Source organism: Zymoseptoria tritici, chromosome 1, assembly GCF_000219625.1.
Source record: "Zymoseptoria tritici IPO323 chromosome 1, whole genome shotgun sequence".
NCBI classification, from domain to species: domain Eukaryota; kingdom Fungi; phylum Ascomycota; class Dothideomycetes; order Mycosphaerellales; family Mycosphaerellaceae; genus Zymoseptoria; species Zymoseptoria tritici.
The window spans coordinates 1219021-1231967 of NC_018218.1; the positions used below are offsets into that span (position 1 = coordinate 1219021).

A 12947-nucleotide genomic window follows, 5' to 3' on the forward strand; every position below is an offset into this window, starting at 1 on the left:
TAATAGAATAATACTCTAGGTCTAAGAACATTCTAGTCTTAAAGCTTACCTTTAGTAATAAGTAGATTAGGCTATTCTTTATCTAGGGCCTCTACTATCTAGAATACCTAAGAAGCTAAAGATAATCCTATTATATTAAGAATATAATTCTTAAAGAGCTAATTACCTTATTAATTAAGGAACCTCCTTTATAAATATAGAGGATAGTAGGAGGATTTAGGGGTACTATAGTAGATAATAATTAGTATACTAAGTATACCTATTATATCTATATAAATATAGATTGCTTTAAGAAGTACCCTAATAAGGCCCTAAAGTCCTAGGTATATAAAGGAAAAGGAGGATCTAATAAGGATAAGAAGAAGTCCTAAGATAAGAGTAAAAGATATAATAAGAAGGGAGGAAAAGGTACTATAGTAATTAAGCCTATTTCCTCTTCTAATATAGGCTTAAGCTCTAATTTAGATAGCTTATTTGCAGGAGTAGTAATTGCTACTACTAAAATATAAAGGAGTAATACTATTATTTAGGATTCTAGTATATTATACTACTTCTTTAATAATAAGTCCTAGTTCTTAGACCTTAAACCCCTAGAAACCCTAATTAGGTTCTCTTAAGCTATTAGACAAAGTATAATTATATACTTAGGAAGTATAAGGATTATAATAAAGTATAAGGGGAATAAGTTAAATATTACCTTATAAGATATGTTATACTCTCCTAACTCTAATTATAACCTTATCTTAATAGAGACTCTCTAGCTAAAGTATAAGGTCTACCTAGATAAGCTATCTTTATATATTCTAAGGAATAATAAGAAGATAGGCAAGGTTTAGTCTACTTATAATGTTCTAATCCTTTAGAATGCAACTATCTCTCTCCCTAAGGAGAGTACTAAAGTTACTTCTATAACTAACAAGAATATATCTTATCTAGCCTTTGCTATGCCTAAGGCTAATATAATAAGATAGTACTAGAGACTAGGCTATATAAGGAATAAGATTCTTAGTATAATAAAGGCTTAAGTCTAAGGACTTAAGTAGATTAATATATCTATACTTAAGTACTATAAGCTATACAAGCTTATAAGGTTATAAAGAGTAGTATTAAGAACTCTAAGACTAATACCTTAATCCTTATTAGATAAGGTCTATATTAACATTATAGGACTAATCTTTCTACTAGATATCTTTAGATACAAGTATATCCTTATAATTACTAATATAAAGTTAAGAAGGAGATAGGCTATCTTCTATAAGCTTAAATTATAAGCTATACAAATTATTAAGAAATAGACTACTAAGATATTTAACTAGTATAAAAAGATAGTTAAGATCTAGTTCTTAAATAAAGAAAGAGAGTTTAATAATAATAATCTAATTACATTTGCAGAGAATAAGGGACTAAGATAGGATTTCTTAGCTCCCTATACTCCTAAGTAGAATAGAATTGTAGAATTATCTAATAAGGTTATCCTTAATAAGGCAAGAGCAATAATAATTAACTCTAGCCTACCTTTCCCTCTTTAGAGTTTTACAGTTATATATACAATCTTCCTTACTAATAGGCTAGTATGCCTATTAACTAATAAGATTCCTCTTTAGGAATTTAATTAAGATCTTAATACTAAAACTCTATATATTAATCTAATAAAGGTTAGGAGATTTAGATATAAAGTATATCTACATAATTAGGGAAGACCTAATTTATAGAAGTTCTATCCTAGAATAGAGAAATACTAGAATCTAGGATTCTAGGAGAATACTTTAACTAACTATATAGTTTAGAAGTTTAAACTATCTACCCTTATTAGGTTTTAATATAAGATTATAACCTCTCCTTATATAATACATAATAAGAATAAGGTATATAGTATAATACCTACTACCTTAGACTTCTAGGGGGAGAGTTTCTTATAACTAATATAACCTATTACTATAAAATAGGAAGTCTATATTATCTATACTAAAGATTAAGATTAGGGCTAGGATGCCTAAGGGTAAGATACCTAACCTCTTACTACTTCTTATCTTTAAGAAGTAAAGAATATATTTAATACTATATAGAGAGAGAGAAACTAAGCCTCCCTTTTAATATCTTAGGGGAAGTAAATATTAGGTTAGGATATATAGTCCTAGGATAACTAATATAAGTAGTCTAAGCCTAATTAGCTAGAGGCTATTAAGCATAAAGAAGCCTCTTAGCTAGCTTAGAGGGAGTATATTTCTAAGGAAATAAGAAGTCCTAAGGGATTCTAAGGAAGTCCTAAGGGATTCTAGGAGTAAGCTAATACCTTATTAATATAGCTATAATATTAAGTATTAGTAGAGAATTACCCTAAAAGGGAAGACCTTTAAGATTATGCTATAACTCCCTTCCTAGATATTTATATTATAAGAAAGAGGAAAGTAGGAAGAAGCCTTAAGAGACTTAAAAAATTAGGTAATAAAGTAAGTCCTAAAAGCTTAGGTATATTTAGACTCTTAAGAAGTAGAAGATTAGTTATAAGAAAAGACTATAGCAAGATCTAGAAGATAGGACTTAAAGTAACAAATCCTAATTTGTCTAATCCTAAGATAGTTAAAGAAGCTCTTTCTAGATCTAACTATAAGGAATAGGAGAAAGCTATTATTAAGGAAGCTAAGTTACTTAAGTTTATAGGATGCCTTAAATAGAAACTTATTAATACCCTCCTTAAGGGGAAAGTCCCTCTTATAAGGAAATAGGTCTTTAAGATTAAGGTACTCCTAGATAGAACTATAAAGAAGTATAAGGCTAAATAGATAGCTAGGGGATTTATATAAAGGAAGGGACTTAACTATATTAATACCTTTGCTCCTACCCTAAGAGCTATAATAGGGAGAATACTTCTGTCCCTCTTAGTTAACTTTAGCTAGAAGAGGAGATAAGTTAATATTAAGACTATATTCCTAAATCTAAACCTAGATAAGTAGATCTTTATTAAGCTACTAGAGGGAGCTTATCTCTTTAAGAAAGATGCCTATAAATATATTATATATATTAAGAAAGGACTATATAGGCTTAAGCAGGCAGCTACTCTTTAGTATTATAATGCTATAGACACTTTCTAAAAGCTTAGTCTAATAAGAACTATTAGCGATACTTGCCTCTTTTAAGGAAAAGGCATCCTTATTCTCCTTTATATAGATAACTTCTAGATCTTTAAATAGTTAGACTATAAGATTAACAAGCTAATTAAAGGATTAGAGCAGAAGTATATAATTAAGGTTATTAATACTAATATCTTTCTTAGACTTTACCTAAAGGAAGGGAAAGATAGCTCTATATCTATCTCTTAAGAATACTATTCTAGAGATAAACTTTAAGGATATAGTCTTAGTAATGCAAAGAGTGTTAAATACCCCCTTAATACCCTCCTTAAACCCCTCTAAGATAAGGAAATAAAGGAGGACTATAATCTCTTTAATAAGATTATTAGGGAACTGCAACATCTGTTAAACTATACTAGACTAGATATTAGTTTTGCTATTAACTATTATATAAGGTTCCTTTAGAACCTAGGACCTTTATATATTTAGGTAGCTAAATATATCTAGAGATATATTACAGGCATAATTAACAAGTACCTTATATATAGGAAAACTAAGGAGCAAATTTAGATTAAAGCATTTTTAGACTCTAACTTTACTAGTAATCCTAGTATATCTAGGTCTACCTTAGGAATACTCTTTAAAATTGCAGGAGGCCTAGTTATCTAAAGATCTTAACTATAGAAAGAAGTAGTACTATCTAGTACTAAGGCAAAGTACCTCTCTCTTACTAAGGTAATAAGAGAAGTAAATTAGGTAAGGAATCTTATTAATAAGCTCTAGCCCTTTACCTAGGCTAAAAGCATTTCTACTATCTTTATTAAAGTAGATAATTAATTAGCTATTAGCCTTATAGAAAACTATACTAACTCTAAAAGATTAAGATATATCTCTCTTAGGAACTATTACTATAGAGAATAATATAATAAAGGGAGTATTAAGGTAGAGTTTGTAAGGATAAATATGCAGCTTATAGACTATCTAACAAAACTAAAATCCCTAAATACTATCCTCTAATATATAGATCTATAAATCTAGCAAAAAGATACTTATATATCTATATTAGGCAGCTAATATAGATATATAAGAAAGGCTAATATAAGAATTAAACCTATAACCTTCTAATTTGTAATTAGAAATTATACTACTAGACTAACTAGCCCTTAATAAAAAGAGGGAAATTGCTCTTAAATTTATACCTTAATACCTACATTCCTACTTAAGAAGGATTCCCTCCCTAGAATTATACTATTTTATTTATTATAAAACTAAGAAGTATAATACTTAGAATACTTATTTTATTTTTATCTATATAAAGGAAAGGAGGTAACTATATACCTCTATAAAAGTATCTAAGAAACTATAAAAAAAACACCTAGCTAAAGGAAAACTTTTTTATAAAAACCTAAAAGTATTAGAGTATATCCTAAAACCTGCAGCCTGCCCCCCTAAAACTACTATTAAAAGACTAAGCTAATTCCCCTAGAATCTTAACTTAAAGCCTAGGAGAATATTAGTTTTTATTAAGGAAGAAGGGATTTTAAGAAGAATATATATAGGATGCTATACTACTAACTACTACTTTATCTCTGCCTTATTAGAGCTTAATATTTAGCTAAGAGGAGTCTAGTTATAGTATAATACAAATCCTTAAGGATTAGGAGTTATTAGACTAAGATAGTTTTTTACTAAGAAGGCCTACTTCCTTAGGTTATATAGCTCCTTTATTACTATATTAATAAGGTCTATAATAAGGAGATCCTTATTAAGCTTAGCTATAAACCTATTAAAGCAAGCTATAAAAGAAAAGGGACCCTAAGCCCTAATATTTACTTTATTATAGTATCTATTTATCTCTCCTTTAATAAGTTAATATATAATCTAATATACTATAGAATTATCTTTATAGATCTATAAGAAATCTCTACTACTAATAGCTCTTGCTTTATTAATAACTTACTAGAAGGTTTTCTTAGGGATAAAGAAAGCTACTCTTCTTCTAGAAGCTATAGCTAGTAATATAGATTATATTATTAATAGCTATAAGGGATAGATAATAGATTAGCTAATAAATTAGCTAAATAGATAAGAGATATAGATTATAAAGTAGAGGAATAAAAAAGCTAAAAGAAGATGCTTTTTAACAAGCTAAAGCCGAGTATTAGCTACGTAGTAGGTAAATACCTACTATATTTAGGTAATAGACAGCTCGTAATAATACAGCTGCTAATAGGGGAGTGTTATAGATTATTAGACTAACTATTAGTAAAGTGCACGTAACTAGTGCTAAGGCATTCCTATATATAGATAGCTAAAGTAAGAATCTTATACTTAAGATTCTCTCTGCATAATAATATATACCTGCTAATTAGAGGTCTTCTTCTACTTAGCTTAAGTCCAATCACAACATAGGAGGCCACTAAAACTACAGAAGTCAGGACCTCTTTCTGCCGCCATCACTGATTCCAGTGAAGTACGCCATCGACATGCTCACGGCCGTGCAAGCAACGCTTGCTTTTTTCAGCACGAACACAGCGCGGTCGTGCTCGCTGAGGAGCGGACGTCAACATATCGGGCAAGCTTTTTGGATCTTGTGGCCCATGAGTACAAGGCATTCTTTACAGCCGTGATGGCCGCAAGGGAGTTGTCCAACGTTGGCCTTGTCCGTCAAGCAGATCTGGCATAGACATTCCTCTTCGGCGCCCTCGGTGTCCATGACTGCTCCCGTCACTCCGGTGGGAATGAACACCAGAGTTCGCATGAAGTCAGCATGAGTGAAGAGATTCATGCCGTCGAATGTGCCTGGCAGAAGAGTCCAGATCGCGTAAACCACGGAGAGCTCCATCGACAGGACGGGATGGTTGCTACGAGCCAGTTCCGAGCAAGAAACGGTGATGAACGAGATCTGTGAATCGAGCATCATACGATCTGTGATGCCATTGAACCAGCAGGCTGAAGAGGACTACAATCGAGAGCGCGGCCATGTAGTTGACATAGTTGTCGAGAGTTGGCGGTCGGGACACGCATCTGTTTGCGCACTCCAGCAGTGCTCGCGTAGCCTCCGTGATCTCCTCGTCCATCGAATGACCTTTTGGGAGACGGAACGAAGGCTTTGCCATTGCCCGAGCTCGGGATCTTATCATCGTGCTTTACACGCATGGAGATACGAACTTACAATGAAGCCGAAGGTCAAAATGTTTACGCCGAGTGCGGAGCAAATGCCTGCTGTGGACCGCCTTGCTTGATGCATCATGCTGTGACACCTGGGTCTGCCGGCCTGTGAGACCCAGTAACGGGTCCTCGCAACCTTTTCTCTTGTCATCATGATCATCTCCGGCAAGTCAAACAAATCTCTCCATCGATCAGGTATGCAAGCGTGCGTAGTGCTTACTTCAGGTTCCAGGCAACAACAAAAAGCAAATGCACCTGTGTCATTGAACAGCAGGTCATGGAAACCCATGGCATTATCTATATCGTTGCCTGTTCAGCTTATAGCTTTTACTGCCGGTTGAAAGAGCAACATGCGTAGATCAAGATTGTATAAATGTCTAGAGGCTTGTCGTCACAATCCTTTGAAAGCATTTGAACCATCACCATACAGAGACCATTGGCGCACGCAACCAATCGATCAACCAAGCATACCAACCGCAAACTACTACATCAGTCAGCCATTCGGGTGAAACCCTCCGTCGATCGATCAATCGACCTACCATTCGAGCCAACCGTCAAACGACATATCTCTCAAGACTCAAAAATGTCCAACAACCAACACCCATCTTTGATCCCGTCAAAGCCTCCATCGACCACCAACACCTCTCAGCCACCAAACAACCAGCAGACGCACAACGACGCCAGCAGAAAAAACTCCGCATTCACATGTTGCACATCCACAGCCCAGCAAGACAACCCTCCGCCGCCTTACATCCACCGACTACCAACCTATCTCGAAATCCTGAGCCAACGCTCGGCACACAATTCGAGTCGCGGCAACCAGGAGGGCAAAGGGAGCTGAGAAAGATCCGAGTCTAGCACCTTGATCCAAAGCGAATGGTCCGAAAAGAAGGAAAGGGCAGCAGGACCAATTAATTGTACATGGCACAAATCGACGTATAAATGGCGTAGCTACATAACATCAGTTGTCAGCGAATGGCACCATGATGGACCATGTGCAAATATTCATCCTCCGTATGAATGATAGCGGTCGTGGGTATCGACATCTCTCTCTCTCTCTTGCAACATGCAGCCGTGGTCGTCCCGCCCACCTTCCATTCCCCTGGTGTTGGTTAAGTACAAAAGAGATATATCCTTAGGTATGTCGTTGGTCGTGATGTTGTCTCCTCCGGCGTCCCCTCTCCCCGTATGCTTCCTTGTCATGCGATGCCATGCCATGCCATTTCCGGTCCAGCAAATCTAAGCGTCAAAGCACTCCAACACCAATTTTCGAAGCTCTAAAATAGTCAGAATCTCAAGATGTGGCCAATCGAACCTGCTCAATGCTCGCAGTTCTCGAATTAGTCTCTAAAAAAGTTGTGTCCAGTATATGATGTAGTGCGTATATTCAAGGCGTCGTCAACGCCGCAAAAGACTCCCGCTCGGCCTGGGTCAAACCATCAGTGTCGGAGTCGTTCATCGAAGTAGCAATGCTGGACAATGGCGGGATCGAGAGACTGTCAACCGGAGTCGCCAAGTCATCATTCTCAGCACCTGCAACTGCTGCAGGATTTCTCAGTCCATCGATTCCTAGTCCAGCGTCGTTGATGCTGTCGTCCTCAGCGTCGCCATCAAGCTCCTTCAATGCCGGAGGACGCTCGCGCCTAGCGCGCGCCTTGGCAAGACTAATTGTCTTCTGATTGTAGGTCGTGGTAACGACATTGGTGTCATCTCGATCGATCGTGGCCTTCATCAGAGCTGCCATCCAGAGTCGGCCTTCCTGGCGGGAGTTGACTGCGAAGTAGTGCACCGTTGGCTTGGTGAAATTGACACCCTTCGCGAGTCCAGCCTTGGGAGGCACAAGTTTGAAAATGAAGAGACCTTCGTTACCCTCCTCACCTTGCTTGGCAGGATGGTTCCGGAGATCTTGCTCTGCAATGGTCGGCGTGCTGCCAGATAATGGACTACCAGTATTTCCAGCCGCGCCCGTGACAGTGGCGTGGAGTCCAGTCAGAGCTTCGTTGTGTGCAGGAAGGACTCTGTGAAAGGAAATGTCGATCAAGCCCTTCTCCTCGGTATCATCGTCGGAGTAGTAGTATGACAGCCGGCGACCGCGGAGGATGAAAAGGCGCGGCTTCCACGTAGACATGAGCGATCCGCTCTTCTTCTTCATCCAGCCAGAATAATCGCACGTGGTCATTTGCTCTGCAGGGGGCTTCTTTTCTAGGCCTCGGGTGTATGCAGACGTCAGTTTCTTCGTTCTAGCACGGGGCCTCTTTGTGCTTGGCGGCGGTGGCATGAGATTGTTGGCGGACCCAGCAGAGGTACGAGATGTGTGGTCTGACTTGCTGTAATCCACGCTCTGGTATTCAGTACTAGGTGATGAGGAGCCAGTGCGAGTGGGTGAAGTGACGGGTTTGCTACTCTTCTCCTCCTTCGTCACCGCATCACTGATCGATCTGAATCCAGGGATCTTAGCTCTAGCCGCGGAGAACATGCTCATGTTGAGTCCGGATGGACTGGGGCCGGCTTTGTCGCTCGATGCATCGCTTCCAGTTTCCAATATCCTGCCGGGACTGGTTGTCATGGCGTTCGGAGAAAATCGTGGACCAGGTTCGAGTTTGGTGACTATTGGACTGATCATCGGTTGGGCGTTGGTCCTGGGCTTGTCCAGGTTGGATTCGTTTAGAGCAATTGATGGCGAGCCACGGTAACCACCAAAGCTCATCTCCATGACCCTTTTGAAGCCTTCTTTGGCACTCAAGGGGGTCCCGCCTGGAGTAGTCGGTTCTGAGGCCCCACTTGCCCTGCTGAAATGGGACGAGGTCCCGCTGAGCTTCCTAATGTGCTTGAATGGCCCGTCGCTGCCATCGTTCGACAGGACAGGGGTGATGGACGCAGAATGCCGTTTCGTCAACACGTTCCTACGGTGTCGCGAATCCGTTTCGTTCGATGAGAAATAGCCACGATCTACGTTTTCGGGTGATCCTGGAGCAAGAGAACTGCTCAACTCCTTCGGCGCCTCGAACTCGGTACTGATGGAGTGAAGATGTCGACCATTCTTGTATCCTGGCTGTCCAGGTAGCCATGCCTTTTCCAAAGAGGGCTGTTTCCGGTGAGATGTCCGGGTCGCGCCATCAGAGGTGGTGGAGTCGATGCTTGAATGACGGCGCGAATGTTGTAAATTACGGACACCCTGTGCAGATGGCCGATACGTGTTCTCTGCGCGCGCCATGGAGGTCATGCTTTGCAGAGGGGAGATGGTGTCCTCTTGTGCCTTTGCAATCGGCGCTCCAGAATACGACGTCGATGCTTGCACAAATGCTCCGCTTCTGCTCGATTCTCTGCTATGCCCTGGGGGCACCCATGCTCGTGGACTGCTGGTCGTGCCCAACGTCGATGTCCGTTTTCGACCCATATCGGCACCGCCAGCAGTGGGCAACTCGTCCGGATCGAAGCCGGCGGAATACTCGGACACACTCCTCGTTGCGATCAAGTTGTGGCTCTGTCTGACCTCGTCCTGCAGTGCTTTGACCTTGTGCCAGGTTTTGAGTCGACGTCCAACGGAGCCAAGCTCGAATTCTTTGATGAACAAGCTGTTTTGATCCATGGCCAGCAGTACCTCCCCACTGATCTCCTGTTCTTGAAACACATCGCAGTGCGGCTTTTCCACTCCATGGTCCTCCAGATATTCGGCCACTCGCTTCGGCGTCCAGCCCATCACCTCCTCTTCGGTATATGTTTGATGCTCCTCCTCGTCCGTCTCGTGGCCTGCAATAAATGATTGGCGCAGTGCTTGCTTATTCGAGTAGTGACTGTTGCGCGGCGCATGCATATCTGTGATGTGCTCATCGATGACTGAAAGTGTCTCGCTCATAACCGGCGAGTCGGTCGCAATGGTGAAGTTCCGGTTGCCTGCAACGGCGGGCGAAGGTAGCGATGAACGCAGTGCTGTTTGTGACGGGGTGGAGGAGGCACTGGTGGTGTTGGCAGTGGGTGGCATAGAGTACGTGTTCGTCGAAGATGGGCCCCATGATGGTGTAGACCCGACGACAGTGACTTGCGCCGCTCTTCGCGGACCACCATCGGATTGAATCCTGGTCGCGTTCGTACTGCTAGCGAGTGTGCCTCTGGGCGCGGGTGTGGTGTATACTGTGCATTGTCAGTATTCTGCCACATGCCTGCGGTCGTCGCACGCGCAATACCTTCGGGGAAAAGGCCTGTCAGGCCGTTGTTTAGGTGCTTTCCAAGAAACCTGTTCACGGTCAGTGGATATACTGTGGTGTGTGTTTAGACAAGACACATGCCAGCCATCACCAAAGTCGTCATCTCTATATTGTTTGTTAGAGCAAATTCTATCATGTGTGCCTTCAAGGTAGCTTCGCACCTCTCAATCAGCTCGATGCGATCGCCTTTGGCAAGACTCAGCTCATCCGGGCTGCGCGCAATGAAGTCGTGGACAACCAAGAGGATAGATCCAGCCAGAGCCGAGCTCGCGCCAGTCCTGGCAGGGGCCATGCTGTATCCTGACTCCCTCTACGGTCTTCTCCTTCGTGACCGCTCAATGCCGATGCGGTCCAGAGCCGATGGCGATGCGGACAAAAGTTGGTGGTCCTCTCATGCGTGACCTGCAGCAGCGAACATCGGGCGCATCGAGGCCGTTTGTGGTACCTTGGTGATGGATGGCGTGCCGATGACAAGCGCGTCATGCGACAATTAGCCTCGCCGACGGAGCAGTGGTGGTGGTGGTGGTGGTTGTGGTGAGGTGGTGGTTACTGTAGACACTAAGGTAGGTAGTTCTACAGTAGACAGCAAGGCCAAGGACGGCGCGTTCACGCCTGGGTCCGTCGATCCCGACTTGCCCGAGAGCCGCGCAAGTCAACTTTTAGAACTAGCACACTTCCAGGTTCACAGTCACGATTGACGATGAGCGAGGGGAACCTTGGATGCATACCTTACCACTGTTACGAGGGTGATCCTGTAGTTCTATTGGAAAATTTCACTGCCACCCTCAGAGGTCCCCTATACTTTCGCCGCAACCCAAATGTCGCAATTGCCCATACCATACACCACGCTGTCCTGAGTGAGTCGACTGTCTCCTGCCCTACGAATATCCTGCTAGTACACGCGAGTATCCACGAGTCACGAATTGATCAGACTGCCCTGATATCAATCCTCTTCAATCAACCTCCACAGGAATGTCTTTCACAGTGTGCCGCCAACAGGCATCATTGCGACTGCTCATTATCGTCGATATCATAGCGTCACTGAGGCTTGAGCGCTGACAGCAGGGAGTCATGCTTGTGCGGCCACCTTTTACCATTGCTCATCATCGCCCCCGTCCATCTGTCTTCCTACCATCTACGCCTGCCTGCGGTAAGCAAAGCCGTCAACCACGAGCGAAAGTATCGTCCGCATCCGATGGAGTTATTTGACGCCGAGTCTGAGATGAATTGCTGTGATTGTGGCTGTGACTTGGTAGTGAAGTAAGGTACTTCTTTGAACGATGCAGGGAAGTAGGAGTAGACTTTGAATGTGACAGGGCGTTTCCCTACCTTCACGCTCCCGAAGTTTTGGCGATTGCGCGGACTTGGGCACAATTACGAGCATGGAAACGAGGGAGTATATAAGATGTTGAAGATGCTGGAAGCGCGGGACAGGCTGTCCTGTCGTCGTCGTTGTTGCTGCCTCCTCTCTTACCATTAAACTCAAGGCTCTAAACTTTCTCGCGTCCACCTGCAAGGACGGGGAGCCTGTCATGCAGAACCACACCTCCGCCGACTCAACTACTAAGCGTCGAAAACTGGCTCCCACCAAGAAGCCTGACCCCATAGCGACGGCAAACTCCTACCTGTCCTATCTTAATTCGCGATTAAACAGATGGACGAACGCGTCGCCTGCCTGTCCTCCTGCGACCACCGCGACCACGACTGCACCAGAAGGTGCTTCCCCGTCCCCAGCAAGGTCGGCGCAGAGCGGAGGCCAACAAACGACGGAATCGGAAGAAGCCACCTCCGCTCCTATCCCGCCAAGTGCGCCTTCCCCTTGCGATAGAGCCGAAAGTGAACCAGTGAAGCAAGAGCAAGAGGAACCGCCGATTAATGAATCTCCTCGTCCTCCTGCGAGCACAGGCGCATCGGACATTGCCTTGACAAGACCGTCGAAGTCGCCCGCGCAAAACGCACCGGCACCTGCACCTGCGCCTGCACCAGCACCAGCACCAGCACCAGCACCTGCGTCACCCGCTCACGGCGGTTCCGCCTCTGCTCCTGCCCCAACAGCTGTACCTTCCCCACGACACGCAAGCAATACGGCAGGACAGCAAAAACAAAAGGAGAAAGAGATACCCACACCAACAACAGATGATATGCACACATCGCCCGTCGAGCTCCATGAGGCGACGTCTTTCTCAAACGTTGGCTCGGGAATGCCAGCGCCCTATGCGATCGCTCGGAAATCCATGGACTCTGCGGCAACCGCTCGAACACTACCATCGCCAGCACCCAGCGATGAGAACAACTCGCCGACATTCGGTCACGGAACCATCCCTGGGCGAAGGAGGCCATTAACTATTCGACCTCCAACGCAAGGCTCTGCGCCGACTACAATACTCAGATCGCAACCGTCTGCGGCGGCTATCCAGCAAAATCAGACGCCCCAGAACGGTTCATCCGCGCCCATACAGCAGCAATGGGCCACGGCGACGTCTCAGGTAAGTTCTGCGTG

At 43.2% G+C, this 12947-nt stretch overlaps 2 protein-coding genes across 2 annotated transcripts; both read right to left on the reverse strand.

The window, feature by feature from the left end:
* Positions 1-5634: 5634 nt before the first annotated feature.
* On the reverse strand, positions 5635-6324 carry MYCGRDRAFT_88884 (uncharacterized protein; the record flags this gene model as incomplete). The annotated part of the gene is made up of 2 exons (XM_003857611.1): positions 5635-5976; positions 6247-6324. The coding sequence occupies 2 exons, from the start codon at positions 6322-6324 to the stop codon at positions 5635-5637; spliced, it is 420 nt and encodes a 139-aa protein (XP_003857659.1).
* Positions 6325-7629: 1305 nt separating this feature from the next.
* On the reverse strand, positions 7630-10739 carry MYCGRDRAFT_106880 (uncharacterized protein; the record flags this gene model as incomplete). The annotated part of the gene is made up of 3 exons (XM_003857610.1): positions 7630-10373; positions 10427-10476; positions 10609-10739. 3 exons carry the CDS (start codon positions 10737-10739, stop codon positions 7630-7632), a joined length of 2925 nt encoding a protein of 974 aa, XP_003857658.1.
* Positions 10740-12947: the final 2208 nt, after the last annotated feature.